General features: G+C 36.7%; 1 protein-coding gene across 5 annotated transcripts in view; it reads right to left on the bottom strand.

Moving 5' to 3' along the window:
- Window positions 1-7665: 7665 nt before the first annotated feature.
- The window catches only part of LOC18446356 (uncharacterized), a 48689-nt gene continuing 33603 nt past the window's right edge, over window positions 7666-22751 (bottom strand). For all 5 annotated transcript variants that reach the window (XM_006856476.4, XM_011629560.3, XM_020674928.2 and 2 more), the window contains 2 exons: window positions 9444-9503; window positions 7666-9352 (listed from right to left, as the gene is read on the bottom strand). In XM_006856476.4, the coding sequence (XP_006856538.1) occupies window positions 7841-9352; window positions 9444-9503 (1572 nt within the window). In that variant the 3' untranslated portion in view covers window positions 7666-7840. The remainder of the gene's footprint in view (window positions 9353-9443; window positions 9504-22751) is intronic.

Raw genomic sequence — 22751 nt, 5'->3', positions numbered from 1 at the left:
TAAATTATAGTGTAGATATGATTCCTATATACCCTTCTATTTCATATACATTGCCTCACATATTTCGATTTTGAGATAGATTTTATGTGGGATAAGATTCTTTTGCTTCTTTATTTTTGGCATGCAGAGAATTAAACTCGTTTTTGGTGGGTAAAAATCAGAAATATATAATCGAAAGAGCTTATCAAAATTGTATTTCTTTATAGAGAAGTAAAAGTTAATCTTTTAAATTTGATTGATAGCTTTGGTGATAGAAATACTGAGGTCCATGTCCACGTAGCCCCTAAATTTAGGCTAGTAGGACATTTAAGTTATATGCTTATAAAAGAATATCTCGAAAATTATAATCATGAAGATTCTTTAGGAATAGAGTCTTTGAAATATATCTTTTGTAGGCATATATTTCTTAAGAAATATTTTGTAGATTTGGCAAAAAATCGTCGCTATAAAGCAGGTAATAACCTAAAAAATCATACGAAAAAAAGAAGAAGAAGGATGGAGGGGAATGATTGGTCTCTAAGGTTGAGAGTTCAAATCCTAAAATTGTCTACTTTACAACACATCTTCTAGACCATCCATTACATTTGCAAGGCATGTCAATGGTGCAAGCCATGTCAATGGTTTATGACACTGAAACTGTATTTTCAAGTACGGTTTTGAGGTGCAAGTTTACGAAATCTTTTAAAACTATATCCCTACAAAAATTCCCCCACAATCAATTTCTTCATATATTTATTTAACTTTTCGTAAATGTAGAGTATATGTTTAAGGAATTTCTTTTCATTTACCATTAATTCTTGAAATAGATACTGAACTATGGTTCATCTCCACAGGCAAACATGCCCCATGCTAACAACAACAAAAAGGAGCACTACAACTTTGACGGTTTTATTGCAAGGAGCAGCTTTAGTTCACATGTTATTTGTTTTAAGATAATTTTTAGTATAAAGAAATGTATACAAAAACTATTTATTTTTAATACAAGGAAGTCACAATCATTAACGGCGGTTAGATGTGAATCAGGTGGATGGGAATGTATGATTGACTAGGCACAAGGTCAAAAATAAATTTCTCAAACTATGTGACTCTCTTTGAGCCATATAATTCTACTTCCAATGGCCAAAGATAATTGTGGCCTCCTTATACCAAAAATACATGGTCTCATATTATAAAATCCTAAGTGAATTTGAGCTTAGAATTGACATACCCACAATGTCCTTCATGGAGGTGCTAGCAAATCGGTTGATAATCTAAATAAATAAAGCATATCAACCCATATTCTTTATCGTGACCGATTAACATCATTAGTTAAGGATAAAAGTTTATATAAGGTTATATAAGTAAAGTTTATATAAGGTTGCAACCTTAAAATGTAGAATCACAAATGCACCTCAAAAATCTATCAGAAAGGCTGTTTTAATGTTGAAAGAACCTCTAATTGATCATCTCGACATAGAGATATATGAATATTTTAAAAAAAAGGTTTTTGAGTCCAAAAAATAGTACATCTTGCAACACATTATCTAGACCGTCCATTTTCAAGATTTTCATATGTTTATAGATATACTTGATTTTAACTTTTTTTGGAGTTTAAAAATTTCTAATTAGATATAAAATTAGTTTTTAAGATAATCCTAAAAAAAATTTACAACAAAATTATATGTTATGATAAAATTTGGAGATGCGCCTTAATTGGATTGTTTACCGTTGCAACCTTATAGAAACCGGGAATATTTATTTACAAATATGCCCCTTTAGTCCCACCCTATTTAAGAGGTTAGAAGAAAACAACTTGGTATGTACCCGTGGTTCTAGGGCATGTTTCCTTTCTATACCCCACTTGTTAAGAAAGCACTAGAGAACATTCATAGAGCTAGAACAAAAGTTGCCTTCCACTTTTTTCCAAATGATCGTCTTCCTCAAGGGCCTATATGTATGCCATGCACGGTGTCCATGCCCATGCAAGGCCAGATTGCTTGTGAATCTTCATATCACTATGCATAGTAGATATAGAGGTCGCCACCCTCAACCCTGTGTGGCTTGGCCACATGTTGTGCACCTATTGTTCACATTAACAAACAAGTCCTAATGGATTTGGACTGCTCAAATATATCTAGCCTTTGTAAGATAGATGTGTTTTTCCTGTTTTTGTTACGTGTCGATACACTAAAGATATGACACATATATGTCACTGAAAAATCTTACAAAACTTCTTTTAACCTCATGAAATGCCACTAAAGAAATGCGCAGTATCCTATAAAATCCCAACCCCCAAAATAATGTATGGACATGTAGTTCAAAAAAGACAATTTTCTCGTTCGCGCTTACTACATTCGTATCTGTAACATATGTTGACGCACGTGTTTGTAGCACAGGGCGATACCGTTTGTCAAGCATTTGCAAGAGTGGGTATTAATGAGACCTCAATTATTTTTGGTTTTTTATTGATTTAGATGATCTCAAGTTGGATCTCCAGGTGGTTCTCAAAGAACCATGCTTTTTTTAATTCAGGATTCTTTGTGAATCGTAATTCGACCAATCCAATAAATCTATCTTTAGGTTTAATATTTTATAGCATAAATTTGGAGAGATTTCATCTGCAATCATTTTTAGATTTTTGTTGCAAATACCCCACGACAGAGACACGAGTCCTCGATATCTAATGGTGTCTAGCTTGAGTCTGAAATATATTGTCTGTGAAATATATTACAGGCGTAATATAGTACTGCATAATACATTACCCGTAAATGGATTGTCATTGTTTGGGTAATATTTAGATGCAACTTGAGAAATTCATTGCTATTGTTTGGCTATGTCTGGAAGAAATATGAAAAATACATTTCCATCCAAATATGAAAAATATGGCTATGTTTGGCTAACATGATTAGAATTTGGTTTGGTTTTAATATCATAAGTCATTGGAATAACATGATTTTATTGCGATAAGCCTTATTCTTATTTATTTTTTATAGAAGTCTTTCAAATGTCTCTATATGTAGTTTCAAATAAGCAATAAATTTATAATACTAAAATCAAAATATTTATGGTACAAGTTAAAAAATGGAAAGAAGTTTCATTAGTTACCAAAATCAAAATATTTATGGTACAAGTTAAAAAATGGGGAAAAGTTTGATTAGTTATTAAAATCAAAATATTTATGGTACAAGTTAAAAAATGGGAAGAGGTTTGATTAGTAAACTAGAAAATTTGGTTATTGCAGTAGAAAATTTTGAAGCATTGGAGGAGACTAAAGAGGTATCTTATTTCAATTGAGCTTTTACTGATTTCTTATGAGGATTATGTTGTGTGAAAGTTTTTATTATGATTGTGTTGTGTAATTTCTCATCGATTACTAATTATTATTTTTATTATTTTTGTTTTTATACGACAGATGATGGCGGCCTACAACCCAAATTGGGGATAGAGGGATATAAATTTTTTTTATTACGATTGTAGTAGAAAATTGTCTCTCATCAAGTTCTACCACTGTTGAAATCAATTTAGATTTCTCCTTACTTTCCCTTACCAATTATTAAAAATTTTTGTTTTTATATGAGAGCTAGATGAGGGCTACAACTCAAATTGGGGATAAAGGGATATAGAAATTTTTTATTATGATTGCAGTAGAAAATTTCCGTCGTACACATGTTCAAATCAATTTAGATTCCCTTTTCATATCCCCTACTTTCACTTTCTATCTACCTTAATAATTAGAGAAATGTTTTTTTAAGCGGGGATAGGACAATACAAATCAATTTAGATTCTGCTTTTTATATCCTTACTTTCACTTTCTACCTACCTTAATAATTAGGGAAATGTTTTTTGAAGCGGGAATAGGGAAGACACATACGAAAGATTTCCAAAGATTACCCATCAACTTCGTAATAGATTTTCACCCTAATGTCTTTCTATTTTTTACTATTAAAATATTCCAAAACAGTGTAAATGTCATATTTCCTTATAATCTATTGTGCCGTTTGGATACCTGAAAATATATTGTCTGTAAAATATATTACTGGTGTAATGCATTACTGCGCCACTGTTTGGATAGTATTTAGATGTAAATACATGGTTACTGTTTGGCTATGTCCAAAAAAAATATGGGAAATGCATTACCAACAAATTTTTTTTTTTTTTTTTGGCTTTATACCCAAAGCATGATTGAGTGGTACAATCCCTATTAGTATGTAGCTTAAACTTTATAATTGCATCAGGCATAAGAATTAGCCACACCTTTTGTATGCCTTTGCATCTTGACTTGGAATCACATGTTTTCAAGATATTAGCACTTTGGAATAACATACTTTTATTATGATAAGCCATCATATTTTTTATGTTTTTTTTTTTTTCTTGTGCTAAAGCCTTTCGATCATCTCTTTTCAGAAAACTTTAGAGAAATTTGGCTAGTAACTTAGAAGGCTTTATGACTTAATGAGATGTATAGGAGGAAAAATTATATTGGGGCATTGGAAGAGATTGAAGAGGTAAATTAATTTTAAAAAATAATAATAATTCAAGTACATTGATTTGACGATTCTCTGTGAGTGAACTCAAGAATTTTGAATTTATCAACAAACAATAGCAGCAAAAAATAAAATAAAGCTAAAAAAATAAACAAAATGATCTTAGCAGAAAACCTTTATTTTATTTTTTTTGAACAATACCTAGATTGCAGAACTCAAAAAAATAAATCTTGCATCTCTAGAAATAAGCCATAGTTACAACTGTCGTAGTTACAACTGTAGTAGCAGAAGATGTGGTTAGGCTACCAGGTTTTAGTTGTTGGTAAGATGGGGTTGGGGCTACAGGATTTTAGCGGCTAGCTATTAGTAAAATGGGACTGGGGCTCCAGGATTTTAGCTAGCTGTTAGTAAGATGGGGTTGGGGCTACAGGATTTTAGCGGCTAGCTGTTAGTAAAATGGGACTGGGGCTACAAGATTTAGCTGCTAATTGAAGAATGGGGTGGCGGGTTTTAGCTGTTAGTAAGATGGGACCGGGGTTACCAGGTTTTAGCAGCTAGATGCTAGTGGAAGAAAATGTCGTTGTTGTGTGAGTAGTTGCTAGTTGCTACTAGTTGAAGAAGATGGGCAAGATGTGGTTGTTGTGTGATTTATCGGTTTTAGCTGTTAGTTGAAGAAGATGGGTTGTTGTGTGATTTTTGAGGTAAAGGAGCTATTGGTAGTTTTAGCTGCTAATTGAAGATATTTTTTTTGGTCGTTTATTAAGAAGTGAATCATGGGATATTGAAGAATTATTTATTTATTTATTTTGTGGCTTATTAGGAAGTGAATCATCAGATATTTGGGTAGCTACAGCGTTTTAGCTGCGCATTGAAAAAAAATTTTTGTTGTGGTTTATTAGCTGCTCAGTGAAGATTTTTTTTTTTGTGGTTTATTAAGAGATGAATCACCAGATATGTGGGTAGACGCGCTTGAAAGATTTTCCCCATTACCATGATTACCCATCAAGCAAGCATGTAATAGATTTTTCACCCTCATTAAAGTGTGTCCAAACAATGGAAATGTCATATTTCCGTCTAATCTATTTCATTTCCAGGTTCTGGAACGGCCCCGTAATAGATTTCCACGTACCCAAACGTCTCTGAAACAAATGTTCGGCAACGTTCAACCAGTCGAGACAATTTTTTTGGGAGGGATTTCCATCAAACTTAAGAAAATCAGTGTTAATAGGAACTTTTTTCTCTCATCTTTACGCCCATCATGACGATGATCATTCCATGCCTCTTTGTCTATGCCCCTATGTTGGCCAAATCAGTCGGATGGTTGGCTATCCAACTGCTCACCACGTTCATGATCTCATCGATGATGTCCTGCATCAAACCCAATATGTGTAATCAAACACATCTATAGGCTGCTCTGACTTAGATTTGCACTGGATTCATAGTGTTCTCCAAGAAATCCTCCCGGCATAGACCCACCCCTGCGAGTCTTGCTTTGCTCGAGGCATGTTAATGTAGATCTTCATTATGTAACAACCATGCAACCATCTCCAAGAAAGCGTTTGTTCTTCTGGTCTAGTTTGTTGTATCTGCAAGCACAACCATGAAAACTAGCCATCTATGTTTCCAATTGTTCCAAACCATACTGTGATACTAAATTAATTTAAGAGGAATGTGATAAGTTATATATGTCCTCGTTTCGATCCTAGAGTGAACCAAACAACGCAACAATGGAAATTGAGTGCCCAGTTTTCTAAGGGATTATACCATATAGGAAGGTCCCACTCGACAGCTTGACCTGCTGTCATGGTGGCATGTCATTCATGCGCATTAATGTCTCGGGTTCGAAGCATATCTCGGGTTCGAAGCCCAGCTTGACTGACGCAGTGGATTCCCTTCCCTCTCTTTCAAAAAAAAGAAAAGTTAAGCGGCTAGGGATGTCTCAGAGAATTTAAGAACTTTATTGGACTTTGCATGTGGTCATTATGGTCCCCTCCAACCACTGGATTTCTCATTTAACTGCCACCGTCAATTGTAACCTTCTACTAAAAAGTAAACAAATGGTATATTTTTCTATTTTTCAAACAAAGAAACCGTGATATACCAAAATTAGTACACTACATTATATTAAAACTCATCTAACAGCTCAGATATAGTCCTCAAATAAATAAAATAATAATTATAACTAAGTCCATAATTTCAACAAAAATAAATGCAGGCTCAGTTTAGATCTTGCCTAACCCTTTCAAGTGTTTGACCAAGCCTACGAACATGATGTTGAAAAGGTGAGGAAAGTCATCAACATCATCTTTATCCGAGCCTCATTCCAACTATATGGGGTCGACTACATGAATCATGTTTCTCTTCCAGTTCATATGATGTTGAGAAGGTTAGGAAAGTCATCAACATCATCATTATGCAAGCCTCATCCCAACTATTTGGAACTAGCTACATGAATCCAATTTCTCTATTTGGATCAAGATTTATTACAGGGATGTGGCAAAAATTTTATGATGCTACCAACCTAATACAATCCTCCTCCTTTCTCAATGGGGCTTGGGAGCAGCAATAGCGGAATTTCCGAAGAATATAAGAAAAGTATGGAAAAAAAAAAGAAGGAAAAAAACGAAAAAGATGAAGATAAAGAAAATCTAAACCAATCTGTAATTTTGTATTCATACCTAAGCTTTCCACTTAGCCACTTAAAACTTTCAGTTCGTCCACTTAGTCACTTAAGGATTTAGTCGACAAGGTACTCACCAATTTTAGTTTCAAAAAGGACAGGGCTTTTGAGATCTAAGTGGGATTTTCAAAGATATAAAGTTCTTATTGTAATGAAATTCTGGTATGTGTGGAACTAATATGCCCCTGGACAAATATAATCAATAAAGCGTGAATAAGCACCCTCAAACTAGAACGACAACAAAAAATCTTCAAGTTACAAATGTACAGTTACGTATAGAGAAAACTCTAAGGGATTCCATAAGAGAGTTTCTACGAGCTTAGGGTCAACCAAATGTATAAGGTCAGCCAAATAACAGAAAGAGTTTCTACGAGCTTAGGGTCAACCAAACGTATAAGGTCAACCAAATCCCAAGTCTCTCCCGCTTGAAATAAGTATACCAATTAAATTATTGACATCTATGACCATCTCCACAAGGATCTAATGGGTTGATGGAAAATAGAAAATGTGCGTAACTGATTATGGAGACCACAAATCTTCCTTTTCCAAACAAATAAACAGACATGTGACACATGTAATACAAAGCATCCAAACTATTAACATTTCATCCAGATTACAAAAAAGTGCTAATATAAAATCCGAGCTATATATACAAGAGAACTTAGCTTCTCTCAAGCTGACCAACAAGAACTCTCTTCTAAGCTTTAAAATCTCTGACCCCTTTCCCCATGGGCCCACCAAATGGCCTCAAGTCAAAGATATCAGACGTGGGCATCAAAGATGGCCTGGCATTGGAATTCAAAGCCATGACTGGAGTCCTTGCAAAATTACAGCTAGGTGGCCAGATAGGGGTTGGCAGCAAAGGTGGATTGCCTTGATCATGGATATCCATTGGCCTAGGTTGATGCCCTTGAGGAAAATTTGGTTGATGAACCTGGGGTTGAGGATATGGTGGACCTTGAGGAGCTTGAAAGTGCCCTAAGGTAATATTTGCCGGTGTGAAAAAGAACGATGGTCTAGAGGCTGCTGATGCTGATGGTCCTGTCTCAGGTTTATGATCCACAGATGGGGGACACCACTCAGGCATATCATCGTCGTCATCCCAAAGAGGCTTCTGTACAACTTGAGAAGCAACCTTTGGACTTGGTAAAATCATGTTACAATTGACATTAGTGGGTCCTGTTATCTCCTCCTTACTGCAAAGACTCTGAGTTGTTTTGGTAGTGGGTGAAATAGAAACCAAAACCTTCATTTCATGTTCCCCATTCTTCTTTGATTCCTGGTGAGAATTTACTTCCACTTGTAGTAGAGGAATAGGAGGATGGAGATTTTGTTGATGTGCAACTGCTAACTGCCTTGAAATTCGCAATGCTGAAAACAACGGGCATTTGGGATCACTGGTTTCTGCAACTTGGGGTTGCTTCTTTGCTTCATTGCTAATAAGAGGAGGCACATTTAGGGGGAATTGAGGAAGCCCACAAGCTGAAACAAAGTCAAACTCTGGAAGATCTTCATCATCAGGACTGCCAAACTTCTGTGGATTTCTTATCAATGCATGAAATAGTTCAGAAAGAGAATCTTTGGATACTTTCGTGGCCCCATCAAAATTACTTCGTTCTTTGGGCACATTGGGCTTCTCAACTTTAAAGAAGTTGGTCCTGGGATCCTTTGGAACTGAAGTAGATAACCCTTCAACAGTAACCGGTGATAACTGATGAACAGTCTGCTTATGGGTTATATTTTTACACAAAAGAGTAGCTTGTTGCACTTTCTTGTTATCTGCATCAGCATTTTGAATGGCTATCCCTATGGGTTCGATATAATGTGTTCTTGCATCTGGTGTGGGGTTATTGATCGTAACCTGCTTAGTACCTTGATTCCCTTCTAAATTATTTGTCGGTGGAGCTTTTGTTTCTACAGAATGTGGGGTGCTAGAGATTGAAGGGGAATCTGATGATTGTCTTGATAAGGGAGATACATATGTTTCTGAAGCTTTAGGCAAAGAAGATGAGGTTGCACGATTTCTTCTCCATACAACACAGCCGATTAAAGCATCTTGATCATCTAAGTTCGCTGCCGCACCCTTATAGAATCCATGCTTTGAAAGTAATGTTATGATAGTATGACTTTGGGGACAGACATAGATATCAACCCCGGGTGCAAGCTCTGCAACACCTATTTTCTGCCCTTCCTTGTATCCTTTTGCAATCTGTAGTCACATGAGAAATAAGCACATATTCATGGAAGGCCTAATTTGAATTGGATTTACATTGCAGAGTGCAATGTCAACATAAAGTTACCTTCTTCATTCCTGTTAGACCTAATTGGGAAGATCCAGTTTTCCAACAAAGTGCAACAACCTGAAAAGAGAGATATTAGACGCCCTGTAGCGCTCATATTTCAGAACTGTACCAAACATACATAACAGTCAGAATAAGCGATGAATCCCCCTGATATCCTAGCATGCTTGCAAGTACTTTCATATAATAAACAAATAATAAATAGGAAATCAAAGTATGTGATTCTGAAGAAGCAATATATTCTACGTAGGATCTATTAAATTATGTGAAATATCTGTAAACTAACTTGCATTCTCTATCAGCCAATCCAACACCATAGGACCATTCACTTGGTTAAGTCTTCCCAAGCAGAACAGGGTACTCTTCTACCCAGTACATACAAGACAAATTTATTGAGAGCAAAATTCCAATTTTATACAACAACATGAATACTGATACATATAATATCATTATAATCCAAGATATTTGAATACTTGCCTATGCTCAACATACCAGTGTTCATATGATACAACATTGACACTGATATTAGATACTTCTCAATATAAAATGATACACACACTATGAACAAAACGTAAAACAAGTATTATGATGTATCTAAACTTATGATATGTTTAAAGTAAATTTGTAATGTGATGTACGAGGGTACATTGTCAATATATAAAGAACATAAAATATGATACGCCTAACATATACCATGTATATAAGTATTACAGAAATTAATGTACGTACCCCTTAAATTTTTGCAGCAATTAAAAAATGTCCCCATTTCCTTCTTTTATTTTTGCCAAAATACCCCCGCTTCGGAACTCTAAGTTCTGGATCAATGTCTCTCTCTCTCTCTCTCTCTGTTTTTTTTTCTTAGTGACATCTGTTTGGAACTGGTAGTTCTAAACCACTTATTCATGGAAAAGCCAAACAAGCGTCCCCAATTCAGAACTTGAAGTTCTGAATCAAGGACACACATATTTCTTGAGTGAGATCAGTTCAGAAATTCAAGTTACGAACCACTTATTCCCACATCAAATACACAAGCATCCTAGATTCATAACTTCCAAGTTCCAGACCATGGACACTTGTCTATTTTCTGAGTGAATGTGCTGTTCGGAACTCGAAGTTCCAAACAACAAAGTTTCCAATAGGTAGGTTCGGAACTTGGAGTTCTGAGTCAAGGCACTCTAGAAAAAATAAAAATAAAAAGCAAAAAAAAGGGACATGAGCACAAAATATAATGGGAGCCATTTTTCAATACCTAAAAAACTAAGGGATATTTACATTAATTCCTGACTATTAAGATACTAAAGATATATGATATATCATTATATTACACACTAGATAAGCTATAAAACATATGTTTAAATGTGTTGGATAGGATCTTTTCATCCATGTCCATATATGTATCCTATCGGTTTAGGCATCTCGGATTCCAATATGGTATGGAATATCTAAGAATAAATATTCCTAGGAACTTGTTAAAAATGGAAATCTTATCATTAGGCAATCTGGTATTTAACTTGTATATAAGTATCTACACATCTACTAGTTTCGTAATGGCAGCTGTCAGATGGAGGGCAGCACAAGCGGCAGTGTAGTACATTAGGCCTACACGCTACAATACATATGTTTCAATGTGGTGGATAGGATATTTGCATCCATGTCCATGTCTATATCCTATCAGTGTATAGGCATCTTGGATTCCAATATGGTATAGATTATCTAAGAATAAATATTCCTAAGAACTTGTTAAAAATGGAAATCTTATCATTAGGTAATCTGGTATTTAACTTGTACGAAAGTATTTACACATCTACTAGTTTCGTAATGGCAGCTATCAGATGGAAGGCAGCAAAAGCTGCAACGTAATACATTAGGCCGATCAAGAATCCTATTCACTGTAGCTTTTACTGTTTATGATTTGCTATACGCATATTGAAAAATCTGTTCCACGAGAGCACTATCTTCCTTGCCGTAACTCAAATAAAATTTATATAGATTAACTATCTGGTTGACACTTCCAGTTTCATTTGTTTAATCTGGTTGTTTATTCGTGTGCCAATAGCCACCCTGAGTTGATGTTTTTGTTTGCATATTTGTGGTGTTTTACACTTTCAGTGGTTTTCTCTGGGAGGCCTCGGATGTTATGGATTGTTAAAAAGTTCAGAGTTTTTACAACAAAATCATGAGATGTGCAAACAAAAATACCCCTTGAACATACCATGGTTCATCTAATTATTGACCTCACAATGAACATAGGGGCACATTGATTTGTGATTTCTATTTGTTCTGGACCATACCATGGAAAGTGCCGCATATGGTGGTAATTTGGAAAGACCTACGCTGGTGTTAGTCGTTTGGGCCATACCAAAAGTAAGGTTCAAATAAATCACTCTCACAGTTTTGGGCCTCTGAAAGATTAAAAAACATGGGGTTTGCTCCATGCTTTTGTGGACTGTTTGGGAAAAAATAAAATTGTTATTTATTACCATTTTAGAAATGACCAAACTATCCCTATTTTACACAATCCCTTTTGTTCAATGTTTTCTAAAATTCCCCACATATTTCTTTCCAACTGTTGAAATGAAGGGGCCTATATACTTTGAGATATGGGAAGTTTGGTGTGGTGCACCTCTCACTCTCCTCCACTATACTTGTTCCCTCTCTCTCTCACTAAACATTTAGATGTGCTTTTAGTCGAAGGGTGCATTTATAACGTTGCAAGGGACAACCTAACCATCTATTGTGAAGTCATCTTGTTCTCATCATCTCTCAATCACTTTCTCTCTACATTGTTACTGATCTCTCCATGTTCAAGAAAATCCAACAAGGTATTACCAAGGTATATGTTTCCTAAAGGTGTGGTTTTTTTTTCCATTCTCTACAAGCCCTAGTTGAAACATCTCAGTGAATTCGTTCCATACACCATATTTACCCATTTTTAGAATGATTTATCATTAAGGTAAAATCTGATGGAGGACGAAAGATTGGACATTGATTAGTAGTTTTGGTGAGACCTTAGTTCAGTTACCATACTTTGCATTCTCTCATAATATGGAAGAGTTGTTCAGCCGGGTCTTAAAGTGAGTGTAGGCTGATTGTTGAATGAAGGAATTTGGCTTCAAAAAAAAAAAGTAGACTCCTTGGTAATTCACTATTCTCTTATTTTAAAGGGGTGGGGTTGAGCAAACTGAGAGTGGACCATTCATCTACTGATGCAGCTTTTCTCTTATAAGGCAAGGCGCCCCTCCTCCGTGCCAAGTCATGTCATGTCATTTTCTTGGGCCTAAATCGCTGGCACCCTCTCTTACTCATTATATAAAAGATTGAGAAGTAAAGTAAGTCAGTTCTTTCGAAGAGCCACAAGCGAAACGCTATACCGGGGCAGGGGGACTTGAACCCAATCAATATAAGTATATGCTTATGATTTTTATATGATTGGATTATATGCATGTGAAGTGTTTGATAATATTTCAAGTAGAGTTTAAATAGAGATATTGATCCAAATCTTATTTGCATTAATCCATATCAGTAGCTGTCTTAAAAAAGATCCAAAAATTGATATCAGAGGCTAGATTAAATAGCTACTAAAAGAAGCATACTTTCCCAATGGGTAAAAAGTTAAAAGCTTGATGGATCTAATTTTCCTTTATAGAAGAGTAAACTTTTTTCCTTGCTTCACATATGGATTTGTTGTATGTGATCAATGAAGAGAAACCATGTGAAGCCAACGATGATTGAACTTTTAAGGAAAGCTAAAATTATGTGAAGTGGAAAAATGATGATTTTTCATGTAGAAGTGCTATCCTAAATAATTTGAGTGATAGATTGCATAAAGTATTTGAAGCATGCTAAGGCTAAGGACTTATGGGTTGCCATCGAAAACAGGCACACTGATAATAACTACATAGCTAAATGCGAGCTATATAAAAGATACATGCATAAGATAAAAGAGGATCAATCAGTATTATTTTGATTATACAAATAAATGGCTAATCAACTTGCAAGTTATGACGAGCCCATAAGTGAACACCAACAAATTACGAAAATCATAGAAAACGTCCCAGACTCTTGGAATGCTTTGAACAAAAGTTTGCACCATAATGGAACGATCCATACCTTGGATGACCTTCAAGGACATTTGAGGATGGAAGAAAATGATACAATTAAGCTTTCACTCCCCTCCAGTGGCACTTTGACTCTTACTGAAGTGCCATATGCTTCGGATATGAGAAAAAAATTAGTTTCTCTCTCTAGGATTGACAGGTTTAGAGGTGAAATTTATGTAAGGGATGGAAAGAATGTCATTAATAAAAAGGGTGCTTCTACTATAGAGGCGACAATGGTTGGCAAAATGTATAAACTTGATCTTGATAGTGGAATGAAAAGACCATTTGTTTATGAAGAGTGTTTTAATATTTGGCATAAAAGGTTTAGTCATATTGGCTATGAAAAGTTACCTAGATTAATGAAAGAAAATGTTATCAGTTATCAAGAAAAGGAAAATTTCAAATGTGAGACTTGCCTAAAAGAAAAAGGGCATAGAAAACCGTTACCTAAAGGGAAAAGAGCACAAAATCTACTTGAAATTGTTCCTACTGATATATATGGAAAATTAAACCCCAAAAGCACAGGTAGGAGGGAATATTTTACCGCCATTATAGATGACTATTCTAGATACTCTTATACTTGGATAAATTTAAAAGGTATAAAGTAGAAGTCGAAAACCAACTAAAAACTAAAATTAAGGTTCTTAGAAGTTATAGAGAAGAGGAATACAGATCCAATGAATTTAATGAGTTTTGTAAAAATAATGGAAAATTAGGCAAACCTCTTGGCATTACACCCATCAACAAAATGAAATGGCTGACAGTAAAAAATAGGACATTAATTGAGATGATCAGTTGTATGATACAAGAAGCCAGTGTAGAATATCACTTTGGGGAGAAGCTGTCATGACAACAACCTATATATTGAATAGAGTGCCTTCTAAAGCAACTAATGTAACACCCTTTGAGCTATGGTTTGGTAAAAAACCCAGCCTAGACCATACTAGGGTATGGGGCTCTATGGTAGAAGTTCATCTTCCATGTGAGAAGAGAGATAAGTTATGACCCAAAACAATAGAGTGCATAGTTGTGGGGTACCAAGTGATTCCTAGGGACATAGATTTTATAATGAAGAAACTAAAGAAATTGCAGAGTAGAGAGGCTTATTTCTTTGAAGATGTTGAAACATCAAACGTTTAACAAGCTAGAACTTTAGAACAAAGTAAGGAAGAAGAACTAGAACCATAGAACCCCAATACCATTGATGTAGGAAGCTCTTCTCAAATTGATAATGATCCTCATTATTTCAGCCTAAAAGAAGTATTAGATAAATTAAAGAACCCAGTTATTCAATGGTTTTGTCTACTATGATAAATTAATTGAAGCACCATGTAATTTTTTTAGAAAGTTAACCTACGTACTATGTAATTTTAAAGAAGCTACTAGCTCGCCTGAAGCAAGAAGTTGGATGGAGGCTAAGGGGGTTGAATACAAGCCCTTGTTAAATAATAAAATATGGGTATTAGAAGAATTACCTACAAATAAAAGGCAATTAGATGTAAACCAATATATTATAAGAAGCTTAATTTTGATGGAAGTGTTAATAAGTATAGAGCAAAATTGGTGGCTAAGGGATTAGGTCAAAAGGAAGGCATTGACTACTAAGAAACTTTTTCACCCGTAGTCAAGAAGCCTTCTATTAGAATAATTTTACTATTCATCAAATGGATGTTAAAACTGCCTTTCTAAATGCTCAATTAGAAGAATAAATTTACATGACTCAACCCGAAGGTTTTGAATGTGACGATCTAGAAAATAAAGTATGCAAATTAATTAAATTATTATATAGTGTGAAACAATCCTCGAGGCAATGGTATTTCATATTCTCACGTACACTTCGACAATACGGATTTAAGAATATCACTGCTGAATACTATGTATACATTAAGGACAACGGGGAGTATTCATTTAATTTTGATTCCATATGTAGATGATATAATTATAACAGAAAATGATGGAAAAGCCATTGAGGAAGGTAAGAGGTGGCTGTCCTCTAAATTCGAGATGAAAGACATGAGACATTTTGACTATATTCTAAGAATTCAAGTTACTAGAGATAGAAATAAAAGACTTCTATATATTGGAATAGAAACTAATGGCTACCCCAATTGATAAAAATTGTAAATTATCAAAAGAAATGTATCCTATGCCTAATAAAGAAAAGGAAATCATGAAGGATTGTCCATATGCATAAACTTTACGGTCACTTAATTACTTGATGAAATGTGTTAGACCCGATACAGCTTATGCAGTGGGGGTTGCTAGTCGATATACAACCAACACTAGTGTGGAACATTGGAAACTAGTTAAGAGAATTTTTATATATCTTAAGGGGACACATAATCATGGCCTATGCTATGGTGCCAAGGATCTAATCCTTGAGGGGCATAGTAATGCTAATTTAGGAGAAGAAATTGACAAGTAAGATAAAAATCTAAATGGTTATTTACCTATGGTGGGACATGTGTCTCATGGGTAGTAAGAAGCAAAAGTGCATCTCACAATTTACGATGGGAGCAGAGTATATTTCATTTAATCATGCTTTAAGAGAGTAATATTTTTAAGGCACTTTCTTAGTGAAATACCACTAGCCAAGTATGGGCATAGGCCTACAATTATATATTGTAATAATCAAGTGGTAACAACCATTTCTTAACTCTCGATGTATCATGGCAAGTCAAAACATATTAAGAAGAAGTATCACTGCATAAAGAGAATTTGTAGAAACTAAGGAAGCAAAAGTTAGCTATCTTCCTATTCAATTGATAGTTTTGATCCATTAACAAATTGATGCCTTAGTGGCATATTGGAGCCTTTGTGGGCCCATTGATGAGTCTTTGTGACTATGAGATTTTATGAGTAGCGTTTGTGGCATTTTGATGATAATGACCTTTGTGATATTACCCAACTTTGTGGCATGGATGTGTAAGGACCGAGACTTTTTTGGAGTAATTGTTGTGCGCTGGTGAGTTGATGGATTGAGTGGCGGATGGTCGAGCACGCTGGCAAGCACGGGTGGTTATGTGTGCACTTGAGCGCGGACGGGTGAGTGCGCTAGCGAGCGCGGGTGGACGGAGGCACATTGAGAGCACGGACGGGTGAGCACGTTGCTGAGCGCAGGTGGTGTATGGTGATCTAGGGCTGCTTCCTCTCACCCATGCTTGCTCTCTCTCTCTCTCTCTTCATGCATGAGTGCCATGTGGCACATGCATGCTTCCACACCATCATTGTGTTTCCCATGCTTGCTCTCTCACTTCATGCATGAGTGCCATGTGGCACATGCATGATTCCATCCTATCATTGTGTCTCTCATGCTTGCTCTCTCTTACGTCATGCATGAGTGCCATGTGGCACATGCATGCTTCCACCATCCATGTTTATTTATACACCACACCCCACTCATGAATTTGGGTTTTCTCTCTCTCTCCCCACTGCCCCGCTTACACCCATGTTCTCCTTGTCCTCCTTTAAGCCTTTTAAACCTCCCCAAGCCTTAAGCCCTTAAGCTTGATCCCAATCCATTGGAGCTTGGCATTCACGGTGAAGCTAGTGGACCACTTTGGAATTTTCAATTGGAGTATGTAAGTGGATCTAGTTTCCATAGCTTTATGCTTATGTTAATGCATGTTTCCTTACCTAATCAAAATATGAAACTCAAGTATGAGTATGAGTGACAATGTGCGCGCGGATGCATGCTACTGAAATCCTTCTAAAGAGCATTTTGATTCTAGAACTGTGGTCCCTGTTTGAGAGATCTTTTGGGTACCTTAAACCTCACCTTAGACCATGAATTTTGGTGGGTCAGTAACCTTTTGAATTTATTTCATCATGGAAAAGACCCCCCATTAATATCTCATTTGGTTTGAAAGTTATTAACTATTTTCTGAAGCATGCCAGAATTGTGAAGTAAAATTCTAGGGATTTAACGTGTTTTTGTATGAAGCTTTTCATTGACCAAAATATATTTTTGTCAAACCACTTTGTAGAATGAGGTCAAACCACTTTGACATGATAGATAGATGAATCTAATTTGAAATTGGTTTTGGAATCATGATAAAATTCCCTGTGGTTTGAAAGTTATGGTCGTTTTTCTATTAGGGTGTCACCCTGGATTTCTGCAGTGCAAAACAGAAACTTCACCCTAGAACATCAAACAATTTGACAAACTTGAGACCCATATTTGGGGTTACCCCCTGTACGAGAGTTGTCTTTTCATGAGCCAAGATTGTCATCAAACTGGTTTCAAGTTTAAATGATCTTTGAATCTCATGATATGCCTTTAAAGGTGGATTGTGTTCCTATTGAAAAACCAGAAAGACAATGTTGTGACGCCTATTGCATTGCTATATAGTATGATTTGATGTCTTTTGAGCTAATAAGCCTAATAATATGACATAGTGATGTCTATTGCATTGCTATAAAGTATGATATGAACATGATGTTGTCTCTTGAGCTAATAAGCATGATGGTATGATATAGTGATGTCTATTGCATTGATATATAGTATGGTATTGACATGATGATGCCTCTTGAGCTAATGAGCATGATGATATGATTATGTGCTGATGGTCACATGTTGTGGGCGTGGACTCATGCTTATGATAGATATGTGCTGATGGTCACTTGCTGTGTGCGTGGACTCATGCTTATGATATGTTATGTGCGGATGGGCACATGCTCTGTGATATGCGTGGATGGGCACCTACTGTTTGAATGATGGTGCTGGCAGCTGAGATCTAGGTACATACTGTGTGAATGATTATGCTGGCAGCTGAGATCTCATGCTATGTGATATATGGATGGGCACCAACTATGTGAGTGATGGTGCCGACAGCTGCCTGATGAGAAGGGCACATATTGTGTGAATGATTGTGCCGACAGCTGCAATCTTCCCCTGACTCTCCATGATAGGACGAGGGTTAGGATGTGAATGTTTGGGAGGGTCGTGCCCCCCCAAAATCTGTGTATGGCATTATCCATTGGGAACCCTTTGGTAGTATAACGCTCTCTCGCCAGAAGAGCACATGAGAAGGTCGCGTCTCGCAAGGCCACCGCCTATCAAAAGCCCTAAAGCGCGTTGGGGACTGTGTGTGTGCGTGTGTGAGGCACTACGCAACGAAGTGACCCGTTGGTGGTGCTTCCCTCTTGATGTGATGGTAGAAGTTCTATGCATCGGGATATGATTGGCCTGATGGATAGGGCTTCTATTTCAGGAGTAGGTGAACTAGGGAGTGAGTTAGTATTAGTTGATCTTGATTATGCATGCCTAATTATGTTGATCTATTAATATGCTCATGCTGGAATGATTTGATCGACTTTCGGTTCATAGCATATTGATAAATCTGATTTGTTATTGTTATGAGATAATATGCGTAGGCAGGATATCATGGCACCTTGATCTACTTATTAATAGTCGTTGGGATTTGGAAGGGTGTCCTGGTGATCGCGGTTGGAGCCCCATACTCTCTTCCTATGGAAGCTTCTTTTTACTTGTATGTTTTAGTTGGCAGATTGGCCTATTGGTCCACTTTGTATTGGATTTATGTCTTGTTGATTGGGCCCTTTGTGCCTTGGACCAATTGTACTCACTATTTTGGACAGTTATATGAAATTTTTGGGACTTGTTTGTCCATAAAATCATGATTATGTGTATTGTGTTCTAGTTTTCTTTTCTTTCGTGGTTGGCTTTGATCCCTTCATTATAAAAGTGTTGACCGCACTACAACCCGGGTGGCTTTCGCTATCTGTGGTCATGACCCCACGCCCTATTGTCCTTTGACGGGCCCGGGTTAGCCCTCTGTGGGTCCGTCAGGGACGGTAGGGGGCAAGGTTGTGACAGAATGCCTATGTGGCGTCAGTCTGATGAGGATCTTAGTGATCCGGTGGAATCTTTGTTATGCAATGGTTTCTGAGTGATCCACATGCCTGAATTGCAGATGTTTGAGCCTCCGAGGGTAGGTAGGTTAGGTCATTTGACCTTTAATGGTTCATTTATGTGATGAAAATCCTTTAAGAGGAATATAGCCATGAACCACCGCTAACTAGTGTGCATTTGCACATGTTTTTCCACTATCCCTAGTAAGAGGGAAGTGATTTATGTATCTCTTTGTGAGATTTTACAATGACTCATTGCACCGATGAAAATGCGCCACACGTGATGAGCACATGGATACCATAACAGTAGAGGGTATCCACCATTTGGATACCTGGTGGAGAGATTTTGTAGGTCTAGAAGCATGTGCATGAAGTCTGTGAGAACGTTGATAATCACACAATATGTCACGACCATGGTGAGCATGAGAAAGTGTGCAGTTGATACCATTAAGTGGATGGCTTATGCGCGCGAATAGATCTATTACTTCAGGCGGTACAACTCAAGTGATCACGATAGACCTCTTTGCATTAATGGATGGATGATTTATAAAACCAAAACCATGTGGAAAATAGTAGGGGAATGTTAGACATGGGGTTTTCTCCATGTTTTTGTAGACTGTTTTGAAAAAAAATCAAAGTTTCATTCATTACCATTTTAATGACCAAAACATTCCCATGTTACATGGTCCTTAGTCCACATTTGATAAAACTTCCTTGCACATTTCTTTCTAACCATTGAATAAAAAGGGCCGATATACTTTGAGGTAGGGTTTGGGGAGTTTGGTATGGCACACCGCTCATTCTCTTCCAACATCCTTGTTCCCTCTCTCTCACCAAGCATTAGAGTTGCCTTGAGCCTAAGAGTGCATCCATTAATCATCTGTTGTGAAGCCATCTTGTTCCCATCATCTCTCGATCACTTTCTCTCTCTACATTGTTATTAATCACTCTATGTTTAAGAAAATCTATCAGGGTATTATCAAGATATTGATGCTCTAAAGGTGTGGTTTTGCCATTCTCTACAAGCCCCAGTTGGAGCATCTTGGTGACCTCGTTCCATACACCATATTTACCCATTTTTGGTATGATTTATGATTAGGGCAAAACATGAAATAGAGGATGATAGAGTAGGCATTGATTTGTAGTTTTGGTGCATGCAAAACATCATAGGGTAAAACATGATCTGAACTTTTTAAAAAAAATTGTATTTGGGGATACCTGATAATACTGTGGCCAATTGAAATCTTGCAAATTTCATCTTGGTGAGCCTGTTCCTTACCCAGTTCTGGACAGCTGATCCAAAAGCATTCCCAAGTACCAATGTTCAAGACTTATAAAGTTTTTTTTTTTGGGAAGAAAATGGAAGAAAGGGGAGCGGGATTCCACCCCCCATATACTTCTATTTGTTTTTAAAGTCCTGGCTCGAGGCTCGCTCAAGTCTTATAGAAAATCGACTGGGTATGAATCGACCAAGGCGATTCATGCTGCACTAGTTTGGGGCCCTTAGGAAATCACCACATAATATGGTTTGGCAGCTCAATGCTTACATTTAAAGAGTTGAAATGATGAATTTCTAAAGCCATGTTTCTATGAATATATATTGGATCAACAACTTTCTGAACATCTACCCCAGTGCAGCTTTTAAGGGTGTGGTGGCACCCGTTATAAGGAGGACAAGATTAAAGCTGTAGAACACCCACCTTCTGGCTTCTCTCTAGGTCTACAAGTCAAAAGAAAAGAAAAAAACAGTAAGATGTCTGTTTGTCTAAATGGGAATTTTCCCGGCTGCAAATCTTCAAAAGAGGTTTTAGGTTTGGTTTCTTTAAAGCATATATGTCAAAGTTAGTTTTGTTTCAAATTACTTTGTAGCAATTTAAAATGATCAAATGATTTTTTTCTCTTGAGGGTTTAGGGATGGGTACCATATCTGGCATGCTATGATGGCGAGGTATTAATGAAGTGGAATTAAAGTTTGTGGCTCAACCATCTTTTAACTAGAGGGTTAAAGTACAGGGTGGCATATTTAGCATTTTTTTATTGGTCAGATACTAATAAAATGAAATTGAGGCCTATAAGTTCACAATTTTCTAAAACAATAATTGATTAGATAATAGAAACAGCTCTCACTCTCTAGAATCTTCTGGAATGAACAAATGCAATCCTCTGGAATGAACAAGTGTGAATAACAAAGGATTTCACAAGGCAAATATGAGCTCATAAAAAAATAGCTAGCAATATACAGAGTTTTCCTCTTAGAGGTTGCTCAAACCATGGTTTTGAAATTTGAAAGAAGAGACGAGAGGGAAGAAAGAGAGAACTAAAGGCTATTCAAGTTTGAAACAGTCATTCAAATGGCAAAAGTTGGACTAAATCCAGAAGAGCGACGATGGATGTAGGCATTTCTCATTTCCACAATTCTGGTTGTGTGAGTGAGGGAAAAATTCTGAATGGGTGCACCAAGTGACATCTTGAAACAGTCACTAGGAATAGATCTCCCTACATGTTTCCATTGAGTTCACCGGTGTTAAAGTTGCCCCTTGTATGATCTTCATCATTCTCTCTTGCACACAAGTATTTTTCAAGTTTAAAACAAGTATCAACACCAAGTACCAACTTCATCTTATCTGGATCAATTTTTCAAGTTTAAAACAAGTGTCAACACTAAGTAACAAACTTGTTCATCGCATGTGGATCTATTCTTTTAGGAGCAACACTGAATTACACAGGCATACTGATGCAAGGCCATGAAAAAAATCTCCATCATTTGCTACAACCATGTCACCTCTCAATTCCAATAATCCATGCCAAAAGCTAAGATAAAGTTATCCATGAGGATAACCATATTGTATCGGAAGATGGTAACCTTATTGTAATGTAATGGGTCTGGATGTAGCTGACTTTCTAAATCTAACTGGCTTGGTCACGCACCTTTGTGGGACCGCTTCCCATCCCTTTACTCTATAGCAGCAAATAGAGGAGGAAATGATACCGGAGGGAGGTCGAAGAGTATGACAACACTCACTCAGAAGAAACCTCTCCGAGGAGGAAACAAACCACTTTCTCTCCTTATCGACACTCTTGCACCGTACTTTTATATCTGCTCAAGGTAGGGATCAGTTGGTATGGTCCCTCGCTCCTTCAGGGGTGTTTTTAGTTGCCTCTTTTTACAAAAAACTCATCCAACCCCTCCCTTCCCACTTAATCCCACATCGGTTCTCTCTCAAGTTTGGCACACTATAGCACCTCCAAAGGTGCAAACATTCAATTGGATAGCGGGCTCTCATAAGGCACTCACAGTTGATCACCTACAAAAGAAAGGGATCTCAATCCCCAA

Source organism: Amborella trichopoda, chromosome 13 (assembly GCF_054954075.1).
Source record: "Amborella trichopoda isolate Santa Cruz 75 chromosome 13, AtrichopodaSantaCruz75HAP2 v2.0, whole genome shotgun sequence".
Classification (NCBI taxonomy): domain Eukaryota; kingdom Viridiplantae; phylum Streptophyta; class Magnoliopsida; order Amborellales; family Amborellaceae; genus Amborella; species Amborella trichopoda.
The sequence above is the reverse complement of the archived record's forward strand: the minus strand, read 5'-3'. Positions and strand labels throughout refer to the sequence as shown.